Source organism: Haliaeetus leucocephalus, unplaced genomic scaffold (genome assembly GCF_000737465.1).
Source record: "Haliaeetus leucocephalus isolate CR32 unplaced genomic scaffold, Haliaeetus_leucocephalus-4.0 Scaffold228, whole genome shotgun sequence".
In the NCBI taxonomy this organism is placed as follows: domain Eukaryota; kingdom Metazoa; phylum Chordata; class Aves; order Accipitriformes; family Accipitridae; genus Haliaeetus; species Haliaeetus leucocephalus.
The window spans coordinates 20,453,602-20,473,698 of NW_010972664.1; the positions used below are offsets into that span (position 1 = coordinate 20,453,602).

A 20,097-nucleotide genomic window follows, 5' to 3' on the forward strand; every position below is an offset into this window, starting at 1 on the left:
AGCTCCCTGTGTCTCTTTGGAAATCCCAGCTTTAAATAGAAGCTGCTACTCCTGAAGCCAGTTTTTGTCTATGCATATAACTGCATGAAGCTCTGTTTCAGTTCCTTCACATACCCATTCTGACTCCTCCCTCACTCTCTGCTCTTCCAGAGCAAGAACCCTCTTTTCTCCCTGTCTTGCTCTCCACAATGGGCTTTCTACCCCTATAGTTCTGCTCTTCTTTCAGATCAGTACTCAGAAGAGCACAAATCAGTTGTGCAAAGAGGATTAATATCTTGGGGATAGGACTGTTCGCTTCAAGTGAGAAAGGAAAAGGCACTCTAGAGGGGCAATACACCCTTTTGTCTTAAGCTGGTTATCCTCTTGCCAGTATTCTGTTAGATGGCTCCTTTTTGCTTGAATATATCAAGTGCAAATAAATATCTTTGCACTGGTGCTTTGGGTCAGTAGATCAATGAGCCTCCTGCTGCAGAGGCTATAATCTCTCAGAACCAGGCAGTAGAGTGGCCATATATTAACAGATAGATAGACCAGTAGATAAATACTTATGGTGGGCAGCAGTGCCAACAACTGCAGCAACCTTAGCTGAAATCGGACTCTTCTCCTGGCATAGGTGGCATAGGTGCCACTATGTAAATATCTCTCCATGTGCTAGGAGTGAAAATTCACCTTACTGCATGGCTATGAGTATATGGGAACCTGGACAACGATGAAGCTGAGCAGGTCAATGCCACCAGGTGCACCATGGACAAGCCACCAGCAGGTGGAACTCATAGAAGAACTGTGTCTGGACCTGCTCTGCGTTCAGCCCATGTTTAGCCAAATCCTGAGCTGACACAAGGATGCAAAGACAATTAATTCCTCCTGCAGGTCTGTGAGGTTCTGCCCCGGTAGAGGGATGAGGGCTAGTGGAGCTATGAACCCACCAACTGCAATGCTTCTCAGGAGCAGCTGTGCCTCTTGAGAAGTGCACACGATTTTTCTCTCGATGGTGGCTGTAGATTCTTGCGTGCAAGTGTGGGGGTATTATGCTAACAAAAGTCTCACTCATTCCCAATCATGCTGGGGAACCTGCACTTTTTTGTTTGCACTTTACACTCCTCTCGGCACTTACTTGCTGTCAGGGAGGTCAACAACTGTGTGGAAGAGGGACCCAGTTACAGGGACAATTTCAGGCAAACTGTTCTCTCTCCTTTCCTTCCGAGCAGGGTGGGAGGCAGACAGACTCCGTGCCTGCGCTTCTTCCAGGCTCACCAGTTTCATTGGCAGGGAGGCTGAGGGGAGGGTCAGACTTTTCACAACCGATGTGCTCTCTGAAAAGCAAGAAAATACATTCCAGCCTGGGGTGAGGAGAGACGAGAGCAAGAGCTTCATGTCTTTATTTGACTGGAACATCTCCTGCGGAGGGGGGAAAGGAGTGGCACGTGCAGGGAGAGAGGCTTTTTGTCAGATAAGTCTTCCATCTCCCCAGCAACCTTATCCATCTGAGTGCATTCCCAGCAGGGGCCACACTCACCAGCCAAAAGCTGCGTTGCACAGACTTGCTGCCTCTGCTGTAGATGTTTCAGTGTGAGAGAGGTATCTCTGAAAAACACCAGGATTCACACATTTCCCTTTCTCCTCCATCCCTCCCCAGATTTTGGAGCAGTTTAGTCCCCGATCCAAACCTGGTGCCTAATTCTTTCTCTCACTTCCACATCTTTCCCCTTGTCTTGTTCCAGGAAGGGGGACTGTTCTAAAAACCAGCATTATTTTACCTTCCTAATGCATTTCAGGGCTATGGAAAGCAGTGTGACCACTAGCCCTGGGAACTGAAGGTCTCTGTTTACATGGGCAGTGGCAAAGGCAACTTCCCATATGTCACCCCAATAACAGCCCTGTCCTAAACAGACCACCTCAAGGTGCATGAAGTACAGTCTCTGGGGTTCACTCAATATTTAGCCCTACTGCTGAAGCAGGGTGCAAGCTACTACCTGTACAGAGGGGCTGGGAAAGGGGCACTTTCCCACTAAGAAATCAACTGGGATCATCAGCATTTTCCCCTCTTGACCCCATAAGGCTGTTAAAGGCCAGCAGGGTTCAGCACTTACCAAACTTGGGCCACCTTTGGGCCAGTGACCTGCAGGACAACTAGAAGCCTTGGAATTTACTAGCCAGTGTTTCGCTACAATGCTTAAGGTAGTATGGGAGCAGTTCCTCACTCCATGCCTTCTGCCAGGGCATAGGAATGGCACCTGCACCAGCAGAGCAGAGGTGTTACAGGTTGAGCAGGGCACTGGAAATGTGGGCTCCAGGGTCAAACTAGCATAGAATGCCACATGTTAAGGGAAAAGTGGATGGGACGAGCTAATACAGGGCTGGAAAAAAGAAAGGTGGTTACTCCCTCACTTCTGAAGGTATTACGAGTCTTCCCAGTGTGTAAAACAGAAAGATGCATATTTCTGAAATTATGTGAGGTCACTGTGAATCCAGACCATCTCAATTCCCAGACTTAAAACCATTTTGACAACAAACCCATCACTAAATAACAAAATCAGCATCTCTGAAAACTGTTGATGTCCCAGGGGGAAAAAAAAAATCTCTTTTGTGAAATGTCCCCAGGTACAAGACTTAAGTTTTTAGAACACAAGCTTAAGTTTTATCCTGGGAGTGTGGCCTCTGACTTGGTTGGATATGGTGGCTGCAGGGCAGGTATCATTGGTATAAGGAATTATAACTGGGCGAGCCTGAGAGAAGAATTGAGACTGTGGCTGATGGGCTTAGAGGCAAAGCTTACACCAGGATTGAGAAGCAATCAGGTGGTCTTCCTTTTGTGGAAAGGGTTAAGCCAGGTGAGATCATGCAAAAGATGAGCCATGGGGCAATCTGGGAGCACTCTGAAGGAGGCTAGTATTCAAAAAGAAAATGTTGGAGATAGGGATGAAGACGACAAGAGTAATGAGAGATTGGCCTCAAGGTGTCTTTGGGGGAGTCTGTGAGGATGGTAAGGGTTGATGTGCTTGAAATATTAGTTAAAGGGGATACACTTAGACCTGGAGTACATGGCAAGTGACACTTGGAATGGTTTGGGGAGGTTGTTACCAATGTTCTCCGCAGAGCTGGCTTTTCTGTTGTTGCTGAAGATCTGGTCCACATGATTCAGGATGAACTCGATCACCAACTGCTGTACTCGCACCTCCAGGAAAGCTGCATCCCCATTGCAGCCAACCGCCTCAATCTCCTTTGACCTGCATGAGGAAAGAGGTTTACTAGTAGCCAGCATTGCCACACACAGCCCCTGGGAAGGAAAGATTAGCTTTATTCCTGCAAGACTTGGAACAGGGAAGTCTTCCCCACTCTTGCTTAACCTCTTCCTCTCCTTCCCTCACAGGCCCTCATCCTCTCTCTGCCTTTCCTCTCTCTTTAAAATTATTTTCCCTGTTTTCTCCACTACCTCTGTTATTTTCTTTCCTGCCTGTGTTATTTTCCCTACTTAGCTTTTACATTCTTCAGCAGTAGAAAAAACTGTGGCTCTCAAACTCCCTTCTTCTCCCTCTTTGCTCCTCTTTTAGCTATTTCAGTGTCGGGCCTGAAAGACAACACAGGAGCCTTCAAACACTGCTTCCAGATCCCTACTCAATGCTTCAATTATCTCTCAGTGAAATCCCTTAAAACCCTTCTTAGGTCTTCCCCACACCATTTTTTTCAATGCTTTGCCGTCTGCCCCAGTAGTCTCTTCTCTGCCCCTCTGCACTCCCGTATTCTCACTCTTGCTCTCAGCAAAGAAACATTCCTTATCTTGACATGCCAAAGTGTTGCTGAAGAAATTATCTCTGGGCAATGGATCCTTTGTAAAGTTAATGACTGGTGTGTTAGATAATAGCTTGGGGCATTGCCAAGAGGATAACCCTGTAAGGAGACTGCAGTTGCATGGCATGCTCCTTTCTTTTCCTCCCTGGGACTTGCACTTAGGAAAGATTGCAAAAGGAAACAGACTTCAGTTTTTTTGACAACGACAGATACTAGAATGAAAATGTCTTAGTAGTAAAGGTCCACTTTGTGATATTCAATAGAGTCGATATTTGATTAATTTTCAGAACCTGCTCTGCCTGTTTTGTGATTTAAAAGGGTGAGACAACTCTTTAGACAATGCTTTTCAGGCCTGTACCTCTCTAGTTAGCCAGTGTCCCTCCCTCCTACCCACTGCCAGCCCAGGGCTCCCCCCACCAGCTCTGCCATCTCCCCTCTCCTGCCCAGCTCAGCCCTGGACTCTGCCTGCATAGTTCATTCCTCTCAATACATGGGTATGGGATGGACAGGGAAGGGAATTTCAAAAAGATACAAAATATTTCAATTTTTTTTTTCTCCAGATACTATTTTTTCTTGCTCTGCTTAGGTCTACAACATATCAGCCAAACCTCTGCCTGCATCTTATCCGGGCGTCTTCCCATCAGAGTGCCAAGCATAGCAAACAGGACAAACTAGCTGGTGGTCCTGAGATCTGACACTAGCTGCCATCTTAAACCCACCAAGCTGAACTCACTTTTCCCAAGCAGATCTGGGCACAAGCCTGTAGTATTATTGCCCTGTTGCTCTCCCTTCCACGCCTTGCTGTCTCTCACCGCCCCACTGCAGACGCACTGGCACTGTCAGAAATGTCATTTCTGTTCCACAGGGATGAGCTAACTCCTCATTTTTAAATCAATGTGCTCAACTTGCAAATAACAGCTTTTTTTTTTTTTATAAGAAACACACAAAACCACAAGCTTGCTTGGATGCTGGCAGTAAAACCTCAGATTATTCAACCTGGAAGAATTTGTTCTCCTTTTAAAAGCTGTTTGCTCTGCTCTACTGTTCCCTTTAGTTATTCTGCTTTTCCCTGTCTTTGCATTTCCCTCAGGGGATGGGTCTCCAGGGTCAGGTGCTGGCATTCCCCTTGGAGCTCAGCATGGTCCTCTGGATGAGCGGACTCTCTACTGTACCTGAGGAGATTGGGAGCCCACACCAAGGCCAGGTTTCTGGTGTGCATGTTGGTCATGTTGCTGAAGGAGGCCAGGTGAGTCAGGTGCTTGATCAGGTATTCCAGCGTTCTGCAGGGGTTTCACATGGAGAAAGAAAAATGTGTCAAGCGACCGATGCCTGCCCACTGGGATGGCAAGGGTCAGACCCAGCCCTGGCCTCAGATTTGTCCCCTCCTCAAGGAAGGCAGTGTCTGCAACGGCACAACAGGCCCCATAGGACAGAGGATTTACAGCACCAGCATTTACAGGGGATGGCGGTGAACACCTGAACCACTGTGCTCTGGCGTGACCAAGGATGGGGCATGAACCAAACCATCCTTAGCATGATGGGTGCAAAGAAGATGGCAGATGGATGGGAGAGGGAGTGGGATGCTGCAAAGGCTGAGGGTTTAGCTCTTGCTCAGGCACCTCCAGCAGATCTTCTTCCCACCACACCCAGGACACTGGCCAAGGGTACCATGGGTGTCATACCCAGGGAAGGAGGACGATAGGCTGTGGCAAGGAGAGCTTGTTCCATCTCTAACAATGGTTTGTTCAGTGATATTTAAATGCCAGATAAATTGTCGTCAGATTTGGAAATGGTGAGTCAGCTTTTGGGAACTGACTTCTGGAAATTAACTCAAGCGCTGTTTCAAGTAATATTCCCTGACGGTGAGGGTCACCACACTGTTCCTCGGTACCTGCATGGACAGGTTCTCACCTGTAATGTGATGGTGGGAGCTCCTGGATGACATTTTGAATTCGTGCCAACTGCTCATCCTCAGGGAAGCGTGATACTGCTTCCTGTGGGGATACAAGGAAACAGTCCGCCTTGGCAATGGACTCAGGGGAAGAAGAAAAGGGATAAGGAGGGTCACATGAGACAGCCTGTCTCAGAGGAAATGCTCTCTTGTTACGTTACACAGCTGTTGGTAGAAGTTGCTTTTTTTCCCCAGCGTAGCAGAGATTTGCTGCACTGTTATTTCATGGCTCGGTACATCATTCCCACACCTCGGGACATGGTGGTCAATGTTTTGGGGAGAGGGGCATTTAAGGACTGAGACCTTCAGTTAGGAGTTATGTTTCTTTTTTTGTTTGTTTGTTCTTTTTCCCTTTTTTAACTTGGGCAGTGATGGGTGGAATAGAAAGAAAGGGAAAGAGAGAAGTGAAAATAATGGAAAAAATGAAAAATAGTGAACCGTCCTCCCAGAAACTGTGTTAAAAATAAAGCAGGTCTTTCAAGCCCCGTGTTATGAAAACAGCTTGGATATACATGTTCCATATTCTTCAAAATATGCAATATTTTGGCTGTCTTATGAAGATAGCTGTAGGGATTGTTTGTGTTAGTTTGCATCTTTTATGATGGGAGAAGCCTTAGCAAAATCACTGTCCAGGCAGATTAATAAATTCTTAGACACAGGGTTAGACTAGGTTAGACAGAATCAAGGTTATACATCTTGGTCTTGAGCAAGTCTCTATGCATCAAGAGCTTAGAGACCCACGATAAGCTTTTGTCTGCATTCCTAGGAGTTTACTGCATTGGTATTCATCTGTTCAGCTATTCCTTTTCAATATTTGTGCTAGGGGAGGACAAACCACCAGTGAGTTCAAACAATGCATGACTGTCTGGGAACCTCCTGCCTACCCTACTGCCACTGGAGTTTGGAGCGAGTTCAAAGAAAGATGCTGGGACCCATGCTGCCAGCAGAAGCTTTGCCTACAGACAGACGTCAGCACTGCTAGGAAAGGAAAGGAAGGAAACAGCCCGTCCCAAACCACCCGTTGCTTAAACATTATGAACCTGAAATTACCAGCCACAACTAGAGAAGCATCTTCTTGTAGCAGTCACTACAACATCCACACTGATGATGCTGCCATCTGTGTTCTGGTCACTGTCCTTTTCCCAGCAGACCATTTCTCATGTACAACCACCAGCAAAACAAACATTGCCAGTTTCAAGGCCAGAGATGAATATGAATTATGTTTTATTCCCTAACACTGAGAACTGAGATCTATGCCCTCTAGTTTGAACTTCTCACTGGTGTGACAGCAAAGAAAAACAAGTGAGCTCGCTTGGTGTACATGAGCTGCGGACGCACTTGTTTTGCCCAAATTAAAGGTAGGTTAACTCCTTGTAGTACTTTTTACCCATAACTACAGCTCCTTTTTTTTAAAAAAAAAAAAAAATAGTCTATTACAATCAGCCAGAAATCCTAAGTATAAGATCTCTTGTGATCTTCATACAAGGTTTCCAGTTGAATGGCCCTGTCCAAAGGTGGAGATGGAGAGAAATATAAACTTTAACTGCTGCATCTAAAACATTAGATTTCAACTAGATTGTACACAGTATTTTCTCCCCCAGTGCTGATTTTCATTCCCATATTTAACTTCCAGGTCCTAAAGACCTAATGCTTAGACAGCAAGTGAATACCAGCTTCTCTGAGGTCATGACCCGTTTGAACCTCCAAGCCACATTTCTGACCCATATGTGTTGTGCCTTTGAAATCTGAGGCCCCCTCCAAAACTCAGGATTACAGCAGCAGAACACAGAATTCAAGGAAGAACCAGCAACTCCATTTATTACATGTCCATTAATCATGGTATGAATTTATGTCATTTAGGATTTTTTTTACTCCACTGGTGATTCTGGGAGTGCACAATTCAGAAGCCCTGGTTAACAAGAGGAATAGAGCCCGGAGAGAGAAGGTAGGCTTGGCCTCCTACAGCTGATTTATTCAGTCCCTCTACACCCAGGCTAGAACAAGACAAGCAGGGTCAACTTACCTATCCTATGAAACAAGCATCCATCACTAGAATGGCAAGTTGAAGAGCGTGAGAGGGCATCATTTTGCAAAAGTTGATCGCCAGTGAGGTCATGACTGGGACGTTACATCTGTGAACTTGACATAGGGATGACCAAAAGGCCAAACCCTCCCTAGTCATTAAAAATTTGACTTTCCTTAGCCACAAATGTCTGAATCACTCTGGTGACTCAAAGTGGAGCCTATCTCATCTCAGAGACAGCTCCGACTGAGTCAGGCTGGGATTAGCATGCATCCTTTACTCCTACCAGCGCTCTTCTGCCAAGGCACAGCTGCCACCGTTCCCTGTTCAGACGCCCCACGCATACACATGCTCCTAGCGGGTTTTCTGCTCCTTGGGGAATTGGTCTTTTTTCTTTCTTTCCTCCTGGTATCTGACTGTGCTTCCTGTCAGCTGGGTTACCCATTATAAATCCCTACTGAGTAGACTTACGTGAATAATGGATTTTGTGGCTGAGCGGACAAACTAAAAAGCCGGAGATTACAAAAAAATCTCTTTTAGGTCAATCCAAAGTGATAACATTTGGGGGAGCTGGCACAAGATTTTAAAAAACAATTGTTCAAAGTTGACCAAAGCATCACACTGAACCATAAGTGAAAGAAATCATAATTTAAATTTGGGGCCGTTTAACCCTTTTCTGAAAGACTTTTTATTTAAGAGTTAGATGTGTTGATTTAATGTTGAAACACTTCCTTTAGAAAGTATTTGTAAAAGAAACATTTAGACAGTTACAGAAATGTTTTCCCTTTTGTTTTTGAATAAAACTTTTTACCAAATGTATCTACTTAAAATCTGCAAGTCATCATCCCAAAACTGCACTTTTCAGCAAACATTCTTCCCTAAAAAAAGTTTCCATCTAAATCTTCATGTTTCCTTTATAGCATTTTTCTTTCATAAATCAGTAGTGATAGCCAGAAAGACACCAGCCAAATAGCTTCAACAAGAATGAGACTCATCAGTTACTGTGAATGGTTGAATAATACCCTGTATTTTCAAGATCCTATTCATCCTGACCATCTCTACTTTAGAGACCCTATCCTATATCCTCAGGATCCCTATATCCTGGGGATATAGGCCAATTTTTCAAATCTGCTTAGAATTTTGACTGAAGTTTTGACTATACATCACCTTGAAACACAGACCAATCTTCTTAAAATTCGACATCGAAACAGCAAGACACCTAACACTATTGCAGATCTGTCAGGCAGCACAGCGAGCCAGTTCCCACCCACGTTCCCCAGCTCAGCTGTAGTCCCTAACAGCTACCTCACTTCTTATAGCAGGTTCCTGCTTGGCTGGTCCCATCTGGTTTTGTCCTACAGCAAGCCCCCTCGCACAGATGTGCGTGCCTCTTCCCATAGCAGGCAACGGGGAGGCTTTGGAGAATGTCTTCTTCTTTCTAGACCCCGTGGATCTCTCTCAGTGCCTCCTGTGCCATAGCAGTGCCACTTGGAAGTGCTTGCTTCAGGATAGAGGCAATGCAGACGGCAATACCTAAAGCTAAGGTTGCTTGCCACTTCCCATTTCATTGGGACAAGATTTTGCAAAACTTCTCTGCAACATCTGACATTTTTGGTGATGTCGCCCTCCACAGCCTGGCAAATGGGAAAGAGTAGGATGACAGAAACTCTTAACAAAGGACAGATGTTTCTAACACTCAGAAAACAATCTTTCCTGTCGCCCCATGCCAGTTGTTTTAAGAAGTTGATGAACTCTTTTAGCTGAAAATTCACACCTCTGGCACATAAGATTTCAGCCTGAACGACTGGATTTAAATTTGTTGGTGTCATAAACAACTGAAAGTAGATTTAGAGTGGTAAGAAGGAGGCAACCTTAACAACAAGCATAGCTTGCTGCGCCACCTTTTAATAAAATATTATCTGTCATCAAAATTAGCCAACTCTCTTAAAAATTCAGGCTTTCTGGTCTTATTTTTCTGCTCTCCCGCAGTCTGCTCCTAGGTTCCAGCTGTATCCATGTATAATCTATGGTTGTTTTGCAGAATCAAGTAACTGCTCTTTGAATTATAATCCCTTTAAACAAGGTTAGAGATTTCTGCTTGGCCAGCTGCCACTTTCCTCTGCCATTTGTATTTATGACATGATCATGATGGACCTGATATGCCATAGCCAGCATAACCTGTGTCATCATCTGCACTCTGACAAACTGTGTGAAAAATCCTACAGATGTAGAAAAGTTGGTGCTTTACACATGGGCTGAGCAATCAGTTTGTGCAGGTGTCAGGGACTGTCAGAGGGACAGGGAGGAGGAAACCGCATGTTTGTGATTATGATCACAAGCCCCAGGTGACCCAGAAGACTTTCAGTGATGGACAGTAATGAGGAAAAGAAAGAGCATTAGTAATTCTGGGAGGAGGTGCACAGTGGGGAGAAAGAGTAACAGCAGGGAAGCAACACAGTGAAAAAATGAGCAAGATGAAGGAGAGGAAACAGCAGAGAAACTGAGAGAAATAAACATTAAATGGGGGAAAGAAACAAGGGCAGGGAAAGAGAGCCAGTGCAAGACAAGAAGGGAAGAGCACTGAGAAGTGTTTATACAGATAGCTGCACCAGAAACCAAGACACTGGAGTGAATGCCAAACAGCTGTCATGGAGGGACCTGCAGCACATCCATGCTGCTGGAGAGAGGAATGAGAACAGCAAAGGGTCTCACCGTGAATTTCTTGTAGAGCTCATAGGTGAGGAGAGGGTTGGGCAGTTCCCTGAAGTACAGCTTGCAGAGTGACCCCACGCAGTGGATGTCTTGGAGGTAAACTTCCCTTGTCAGATCTGGGCATTGGTCAGAAACAAACTCTTGTCTGAAACAATATGGAAACATAACAATGTCAGCAAATAAGAGCTCAGACACCGAGGTTTCAACTAGTCTCTGGTTTCCCTAACATAGGGAACTGGTCTGGTTTCCCTAACATAGCCCTGTGAGTGGACTTCAAACTGATATAAAGAGATTGCTTTGTCTTGAAGCTAGAGAGAACAACTCAGCATTTGTGCTGAGACCCTCCAGGCCTTTCCCATTAATAGATGCAGAGGGAGATAATTTTTTTCTTTGTCATGGGACTAATCCCTGAAATGTTGTATTTCCCTGTTACCAGCTTCAGAGACAGTTTATCTTCTGCATCAGTGTGGAGCTCTGTTGGCCCCAGTCTATGCCTGAGGGACTAACAGTGAAAAGGTACGGAGCAATGTGACCGAATCTCTCTGGCGCCCAGACAGATTGCCTTTACCTCAGTTTTTGTATGTTGGATGTCACTCCTGAGAGGCGGTAGATCCCATCAACGATGCCATGAGTCTCAATGAACTCTGCACAGCTCTTCAGCACGTAGGGGACTAGGAGAGAAAAGCAAGGCAAGATGCCCAATGAATACACACCGAGAACTTCCAAAAGTCACCACAGAGGAGACAGTTTCATGAAACAACGGCAGTGGCTCTCTGCAGATGCAGGGAAGGGTACAGCAATGGGAGAAATACAGGGCAAACCAAAAATAAACCCCACAAAGTGGCCCTAGCCAATTTGCAAAGTGAGGATATGCTATGGTTGTGCCATGCCACGCTCACTGACATGTGACAATGACTGACCCTGAAGTCACAGAAACATTATGGGAAGAAAGGTAGGGTTTTTCTCTCTCTCTCTTTTTCTTTTCTTTCCAGAAAATAAGCAATTTCATTCTAATTGAAAGCATGAGGTAAAGCATGAGGTCCTGGGAACCTCCCCCCTCCCCAAGATAGAGCTCCAGCCTCGCTGAATTGTGCCAAAAGGTCTGATTGGCTTGGATAAAAATCAGAGAAGCATTCACACTTCCATATAAGCCTACATACCCACAGTTTAGTGCTCATAAACTCCCACAGAGGGGGTATAAAGTTCAAATATTGACTAGATCTGCACACTGACAAAATCTGACATTGGCTTCAAAAGAACTCCGTGAATATAACCAGCCAAAGACTTAACCAGCCTTAAAGCTGAGAGGAGCCTGAGGCACAACATTTACATCCAGACTTGGACCCAAAGCATATGTTTATATTTTCCCCATTATATAGGTATAGGAAACCCTCATCTTCTTGGTCCGACCAAGCCTCCCTGTCCCCAGTACTATAACAACCCTAGCTATAATAATAACAGTAAGAGAGCCCTTCCTTATTAGGTGCTAGAAACTACTGTGTATTTAATGCAATGCTTCACACAGCCATAAGCACAAAAGTCAGTAAATGCAGAAGTTAAAGTTTCCCACTGTAATGCTGACTCTGCTGCACTGCGCATTTGGAGAGCTGTATGGAAGAGAACAGACTAAGCCATACATTTGACTGGAAAGCCAGGCCCAGCAATTACTGCATCTTTGTGACACTACAGATAACACCTCTGGCTGGACCTTCCCTGAGCTCTTCTGCTTGAAGTTCAGGACAATAATGACATATTAATGTATGCTTCATCGGGCAGCATCCAAAGACAGAACTCCAAGGACAGCCTGAACAAAAACCAGCTGGTATGTTGTATTTCTTATGGGTGCCACTGAGGCCAGAGCCAGTTCATGGGTGGACTTGCCCGTATCAAGCAGCCCAGGGCACAGGCTTTGGTGAGGAGGGGTCCCAAGCTGGTGCCTACCTCAGTGACACGCTATTACTGAGTCCAGTCAGTCAGGAAAGTGCTACCCTTCTGCCTCCCGACTCTTACCAAGGGAGGTAAAGAGGTCCTTCTTGTGTGTCCCTTCTCTTCTCTTTTGGCAAACTCAAATGCAGGAATACAGAAAGTGCCAGTGATTACTTGGAAGCCTGATTGGTCCAAACAGACTAATTCTCCTCAGTTAAAGGAGCCTCTCCAAAACAACAGGCAAAATTTTACTTTACTTTTTTTTTGCGTAGGCATTCATAATGCAAGTACATTAGTCATGCTGTGTCACACTCAAAGCCCTTGGGCTGATTTTTAAGACCCTCAAGTTGTTGGGCTAAGACTAAGAGCAGAACTTCTGGCAGGGACCCTAGCCTACTACAACAACAACGTTCATGGGAAACCATGAAATCACCAAGAGAACAGGTAAAGTCTACAGAGTCAAAGCTTTCTCCATGGCAGACACAGAGCTAGAGGATTCTCTCCTCAAGGACTTTTGAGGAGAAGGCACATCAGTGCCTTCCAGAAGGAACATGGGAAGCATTCCTTTCAGTGCCTACAGCACCTACTTCCTAAGAGGACTAGATAATGTGGAAGGAGACAGAGCAAAAGCAAAGTACAAAATTTCCTTAAAATCCTGCCAAGAAAAGCCCAAGTGACACATCAAGAAAGAGGACCTTCCTATCTCTGAGTAAGACCTGATTGTCTGTAACTGCAGTAGGGAACTCAGATCATATGATGATGAGCATGCAAAAATAAAAAGAAGGAAAGGCAAATGACTCAGGCCTCTTCTTCGTTTCTGGCTGGTCAGGCTGTACCGTCTTTGTGGCAAGAGCTATCCATACATGGAATATTAAGATTTCCTTCTTGGTAGAGGGCTTTGGGAATAAAAGTCATGTAAACAGCAAAAATGAAAGCTAGACAGATCCATGTTCACTTCAGATCTGTTTGGGTGGGAGAATGGGTGAACCACTCCATGCTACCTGGAAAAAGAAGAATTAATTGAACAGAAAACTTATTTGATCAGGACAGCCACGTGACAAAGTTTGTTTAAAGATTAAACAGTCTTTCATTTAGACAGACTTCGTACAATGGAGCCTAGCTGCCACAAAAATGGGCTCCATGCCCACAGTGCCCTTTATTAAATACTTTTTAAAAACCTCAGTATTAAGAATAAGAACACCAACTAAAAATGCATATACTGATGTTTGTTGTGACTAATTTGACCTCTTGAAAGTAAGACCTATTAAATCACACTATTTTTTTGCTGAGTTTTAAGTTTCCTTGGGACAAATTAGGTCAAGAGGCCTCAGGCAGGTAAGCAAACCTCTTATACACAAACCAGAGAAGGCTAGATCCATCTGTTGAGGACTGGTAAGCAAAAAAGGGGCCTGAGGAGAATAATCTGTAGCAAACATATAAAATTCAACCCATTTTTAAAAGTGGGTGAAGACTCCACAGTAGAGGCAACCTATAGACTGCAGATAGACAATATGCACCAAGCTCTGCCAGTATCTCTTACTTCGGCCCTGCAGTCTTCCCTGCTTTTCCAGCCCTGGGCTTCTAACATATCTCTGCCAATGCCCTTCACTCATCATGTACATGCTTTCCTGCCATACCAGGTCTTTGGCTCTTATGAAGAGAAACAGCCAGTTATGCCAAAATGTGTGGCGGTTTTGTGACGTCAGAAAAAATCCCACATAGGACACGTTTCACTTGCAACCAAAAATTATGGACTTTGACCTCAGATCTCTGGAGGTGAAGGGACTGCATCAGCTTCCTGCAAAGCAAGTCCCTAAATGCGGTACTTGTACGAAACTGGGGCACAATAAATGTTTTCTTTGAGCAGAACCTGCAGCTCTGAAATTCCTGAGCAGCTCTGATCTCCTACAAAGCTGAGTCTTTGGGGCACTTGGGGGAGGTGAGGTTAGAACGGCAGTGAGCAGCTCCCTCCCACTTCCAGGCATTTCTGAGGTGGTTTAATTACTTCAGACGTGGCTCCTGATGAACCAAAACAAAGGCTGTGATCAACCCTGAATGCAGGGAGGTACAGACTCTAGCATGTGCTTTACAACAGGACTCTATCGGTGTTGCAGGGTACATGTAAATCACAGAGCTGGGTCTCTCCCGAAGGAAGATTGGATGTGGATGGGGATTTGTAGCAGGGGCTGTGCGTGTGTGTGCAGGCACAGAAAGGGGTGGGTGAGGGGGTGTCCAATCTTGACACTTCTATAATTAAAACTGGGCTAGCAGCTTAGAAGTTGGAAGAGGCAGCTGATGTCACACAGACCCTGCTTGTTCTGCCAGACAGCCAAACTGTCCTCATTTAAAACTACAATAGAAACCAGATGGAGGAGGAGAAGAGAGCATGGAGCAAGGCATCAGTCAGAAGGGAAATTGAGTTATAAACATACTGCACACAAAAGACAATACTTCTTTTCCCCTAGACAAAAATAAACCAGAAGGGCTGTCGCAGTAACTTGTTCCACTCTCACTGGCTATCACCTCCGAGCTCAGTGTACACAGACATTCACCTTCACCGGGGTCTTTTCCATGACCGCAGCTCATGCCACCTCCTCTACACGTGTGCTACTCCTGCCACGTCATGTATCGTGCCTCCCTCCCCTTCTGATCCCTCTGGCTTCCGGCGCCAGCAATGGGCACTGAGTGTCTCACCCCCCAGCATTGCTGGGATGGCAGGGGGGGGTCTCCCTTCTCCTATTTCTTCCCAGCCATGGTGCCACCACCCACCAAACCTCCCCACCAGCAAGCAAGTGCTCATTCTTTGCCTGCCTGACAAAGGCGTCATCTGGCACAAGGCTGAGCATTTTGGATAAAAGCTGGGGAGACCTTTAAGCATGTACCTAAGCAAGTCACTAAGCAGCCCAAGAAGGAGGGGACCCTAGGAAGAGAAGGAGTCACCCCATCCAAGGACCAGTGGGAGGATGGCCTCCTGGCCTCCCACCAAAGCCAGCAAAGAGCAACAAAGACCTTGGTCCAGCAGGAGATGCAAGCAAGACCCTGTGGCTTTCAGTGCTGCCTTCTAGTAGAAACGCTTAGTCTCCATGGACTACAGAAGGACCTCAGGGAGGAGGTTGCTAAGTCAGCCACCCTAACCAGTCAGTGTGAATACTGTCCAGTAAGACTGTGCTTAAAGTTAGCTAACTTGGACTGGGTCATATGTTCAGGGTACACTGGACTGAACTGGACTGAATAGCAGCAAGCTTCATTTTTGTCTTTATCCTTCTGTTGTTCTCTGAGAGGGCTCCTTGCAAGGACAAAAATCAGTGACAGAGCTACTCAGGTCCTCCTTAGTGTTTGGTTTATGACACATGGAGGAGGTTTCACATACTTTCTAATTTTATTTTAATTCTAGTTCAAGTAACGGGAGGATAAATGCAAACCTTTTGTTTCACCTGAAACACCAACTTTTTGATGTTTGACTCGCAGGAAATTGTTTTGTTTTGGTTGGTTGGTTTTTAATTTCTCCCAAAACCAAATCTTGCTCCATAAAAAAAGTTTTGGGCATTTTTATTTCACCATTTTGGTTTTGTTACGTAGTAGTGTTTTTTTAAATTGTCTTCCATTGCCCTCAATACCAGTACATGCTTCCTATCATGCTATGTCAATAGCATGACAACAAAGGTCAAAATAGTCTCTTGTTTCAATTTAAATGACTAAATTAGGAAATATTTCCTCCTAAAAACTAAGTGTTTCAGTCTGCACTAAGCAAGATTTGTTATTTTGTACAAACAAAAATAACAAAACATTACACATTTTAGAACATAGTAATATATTAACTTGGCCTCCTAATCACAGGAAAGGAACAACATTGTATAAATGGCAACATACTTGAGAGTCAGTATCTCTAACGTGATGTTTTTCTGCATTTCCTGATGCTTCCTACTTTAAATCATGAGCTTTAATGCTGATTCACTAGTTTTTTTTTTTTTTTTTTTTTTTTTTTTTTTTTTTTTTTTGCTGATCTTGTCTGAATTTTACTAGGTGTAAGGTTGGCTGAGAAACAGATTCCAGGGGAGACCAGACTGTGCTCTCCTCCCTGCAGCTCGCCTGAGCCCTGGTCCAGCACAGCAGTCATGATTCCAGTTTGCCTCCCCAGTGCATAGCCCTAACCCGTGGCAGCTAAGGATAAATCCTGCTTTGCCCCCTGGTATCATCTCCTTTGCCTTCTACCGTCTCCTTTTCAGTGGTGGCAAGGGATGGAAAGGACCACAGCATCCGAAATCACTGCAGAGGATCTCTCCTGCTCAGAGATTAAGTTGGCAGAGCTGGGGAAGGGGAGGATTTGACCTGCCTGGATGTAACCGCTACAAGGACAAACAGAAGGCTTCAGTCTCCAGGATGTCTATGCATACTTTTCAGCAGCACTAAATGCATTTTACAGAAGAAGAAAAAATAAACCGTCTCACCATCAAATTCCAGTGTTTAGTTTGGCTGTTAACGCTGAGCTACCACAACCCCCTCCATGCACACACACACCTGTGTTTGAATAGCACGAGATAGCTAAACAACACCAAACAGGCTCAAAACTCCTCGCCTCTTCCCCTTTAGCTGCCATGAACACAGTTTAAAAAAAAGACAAATAGCTGGCGCCAAGGTGATCCTGTCTGCATGGACAGCACAACTGAATCACCGTATAAGTCACACGCTTCATTTTTTTTTTCCTTTCTACTTCTGTGGGAAATATCTCTGCAGTGTCACGAAGGTTAGCACAACAGTGCCGGTCCCTGTGATGAAAGCACCGTCCTGAACGCAGTTGTGATTCTGGTGGGCAAAGACATAGGCAAAACGGATCTTGAATCTGTCAGATGCTGCGAGTCATCACCCTCCATGGCCTGCGTGGGAAGTGGAAACGCTGAGCACTGTTCGGGATGTGGCACGCTGATTTCAAGCGAATGCATTTCAACACAGCCTGCAGGCCCAGTGTGAGTTTGAATGAAGTCAATGGCACCACTAGCAAGGGGTTTTTTCCCATTGATATTATACCCAGCTTACATCTCACATATCTAAATAAGATGTGTAGGAACACCTGATTTTTCCAGAGCAGATCTGACAACTGTGATGTTTCAGGCAGAAATGAAACAGCCTGTGGCAGACCTGGCCAGCTCATCGACAACACACATCAAAGAAAGCCTAAGAGAAAGCACTGCACAAGCAGACATCGAGTGCTGACTCTCAACCCCGGCGGTCACCGTGCCCTTCTGAAACGTGACTAGTACCTTGATATAGCTGGCAAATTCTGTCATGCAGGCACTTTTGAAAAGAGGTTGTACTAAATACTAGAATAGTTTTGTTAGGAAAACATCCTGCTGTGGGTTTCCTGAAAAAAAAAACCAGATAACCGAACAGGATATCTCCACTCCTAACTTTTATGACTCTGTGATACAGCCACCTTGGAAAACAGCAGCTTAGGTTCTGCAGGGCAGGTCAATGAGCTGTGCACGTCCTCAGCTAGCCACCTAAATCCTAACAACTGTGATCCACAGCAGATTAGGGTGGATATTGTATAGCGTTTTGTTCAACACAGCACAAGCAATTGAGGTAGTTAATTCTGGAGGTAGGAGTAATGGGACAATTTATGCAGTCTCAGAAAAGGAACTCAGGTATAAGTATAGAAAAGATCAGAATAGTTTTGAAGCTGCATATATTGAATTGACCTCTATCTCCATAAATGCCTAGATGCTATGAGGATAAGGAGGCTATAAGATGGGAATTCTGCCATTAAACTCGTTTCTGATGACACATACTAAAACCACTACCAAATCCAAAGGCTGTGTCAGCACTGATGGAGCGCAGGAGTGAGCGGGGCACCACCGATGCTGCAGCTCACAGGAACCGGGAGAAGCAGCCTGCAAGGGAAGAGTGCAGGTAAGTGTTGAGTTCTGGGATGGACAGACAGTGATGTAGGCTCCAGCTGAAGCCTCTCGAGTGCCTGCTGTCTTTCATCCAGATCAATAAACAAGCTGATGAACTGCAGGTGTCACACTGTATCATGTTTTCTTTCCTTCCTCTGCTCTCTTCTTAAGCGTGGACACCAATGTAAGCCGTGCTAAGCTACTTAACTGATGGCAACAAAGCAAGGAAAATATATGGACTTCATAAGTTTTTTCCTCAACAGATTTTGACCTATATATTTTCATTTACAAGAGCTTCAGAAGCAAGTCAGAAAACAAACAATGCACAGTCTCCACCTTTTACCTGAGCCTGCTAGCTGATGCAGACTTGCTCAGTTTCTTACAGTTCCAGAATTACTCTGGAGGTAACTTGTAAGCTATTACACCCATTTCTTGACTGTAAAAAGAGTATAGAAACCAACACCTCCCTTGACACATGGGAATTCTTACATGGGATTCTTAGGATGCCAGAATCTGGAGAAAGGCAATTCAAGGGGATCAACGCATACTCCCTACCTGGCTGTCAGTGTTAGTTTGTTCCTTATTGCCTTCTGACTTGGACTTTGGTGTGCCAGGCAATAGGGATCCAGGTTTCTCTTTATAAGGAAGCTTTTTGGGGCTGTTTGTTAGAAAGAAAGTCTTGATGTGCATCTGAAAAATACCAGCTAGTTAAACAGTTTCAAAATCCTTTGTACTGTGCCTTTCACAAACACCACTTCCATACACTGAAATCTATAGGAATCTCTATAGAATATAGAATTTGTCTGTAGTTTCTGTGCTGTTCTGTCACGCTATCTCACTGTTAGACAGATCCTTATTCCACTTTCATAACGATGGCATGCTGGTGGCAAAGCAACTAACTCCCAAATAAATGCTCTTGGAAGGCTTCAGGAAAAATGAGGCTGCTGTTATCCTGCTGGTGAAGAGACAGGGTGAAGGAAGGAGCTCATGAACTCTGGTGCTGCAGCAAAGTGGGCTGCTCTGCAGTTCTCTCTGCCGTTCTTTCCCAGGAAATTTCTGTTGTCCCTCTGAACGTGCAAAGATAGGCTGGAGAGCCGTCAGCACTCATAGTTCTCCTTCCACGCTTGCTGCACAGCAAGTCATTTACAAGCCTATATGACAGCCATTCCCGAGCTTTCAAGCGCACATCCAACTGTGCCAGCTAATGCAGAACGGCAGTGCCAACGAGCTCAGGTGTGTGAAAGCAAAAGCAGGGTCCAATCACCCCACTGAGAGGCCAGGTTAATGTTTGGTAGCAAGGTACAAAGTCACTGAGAAGCTGGTCCTGAACCAAGTTCTCATATGAATGAAAGAGTGCATGGCTGAGTCTCACAGTCCATATTTATATCTTTTCTCTTCTTTTTATTTTGGCCTCTGCCACACTGATGGACTGATGCAGACTGACACTAGATTATGCAGCAATGTTCTTTCACTCAGGCTTCTCACTGATCTTGCCTCTAGGCTCTCCTAGTGAAGAGTGGATACAGCAATTTCCAGAGGTTATTCCAAATGGGCTGCTTTATGGATAGTCAACAACTTAGGGCAAAGAGCAGGGAAAATTGCTGAGGATCACTGTATATCACAGACAGACAGATGAGGAGCCTAAATACAAACCCGTAAAGGCTGCAAATGAGAAGTGAAAGGCAAATGAAAACAACCTTTTGAGAAAAAGTAAATAAGGCTTTATGATGTCAATCTGATTGAAAACAAACATGCGAAGGCACTAGCAATAATCAGTCATTAGAGTTTGAAGCCAAGCAGCA

At 45.0% G+C, this 20,097-nt stretch overlaps 1 protein-coding gene across 1 annotated transcript in view; it reads right to left on the reverse strand.

Annotated features, from left to right (window-relative positions):
* The window catches only part of ARHGAP31 (Rho GTPase activating protein 31), a 55,658-nt gene that overhangs the window by 8,548 nt on the left and 27,013 nt on the right, over positions 1-20,097 (reverse strand). The window contains exons 2-7 of the mRNA XM_010567437.1: positions 11,044-11,146; positions 10,476-10,620; positions 5,701-5,783; positions 4,962-5,069; positions 3,082-3,227; positions 1,115-1,313 (exon numbers count right to left, since the gene is read on the reverse strand). Coding sequence (XP_010565739.1) covers positions 1,115-1,313; positions 3,082-3,227; positions 4,962-5,069; positions 5,701-5,783; positions 10,476-10,620; positions 11,044-11,146 — 784 coding nt within the window. The remainder of the gene's footprint in view (positions 1-1,114; positions 1,314-3,081; positions 3,228-4,961; positions 5,070-5,700; positions 5,784-10,475; positions 10,621-11,043; positions 11,147-20,097) is intronic.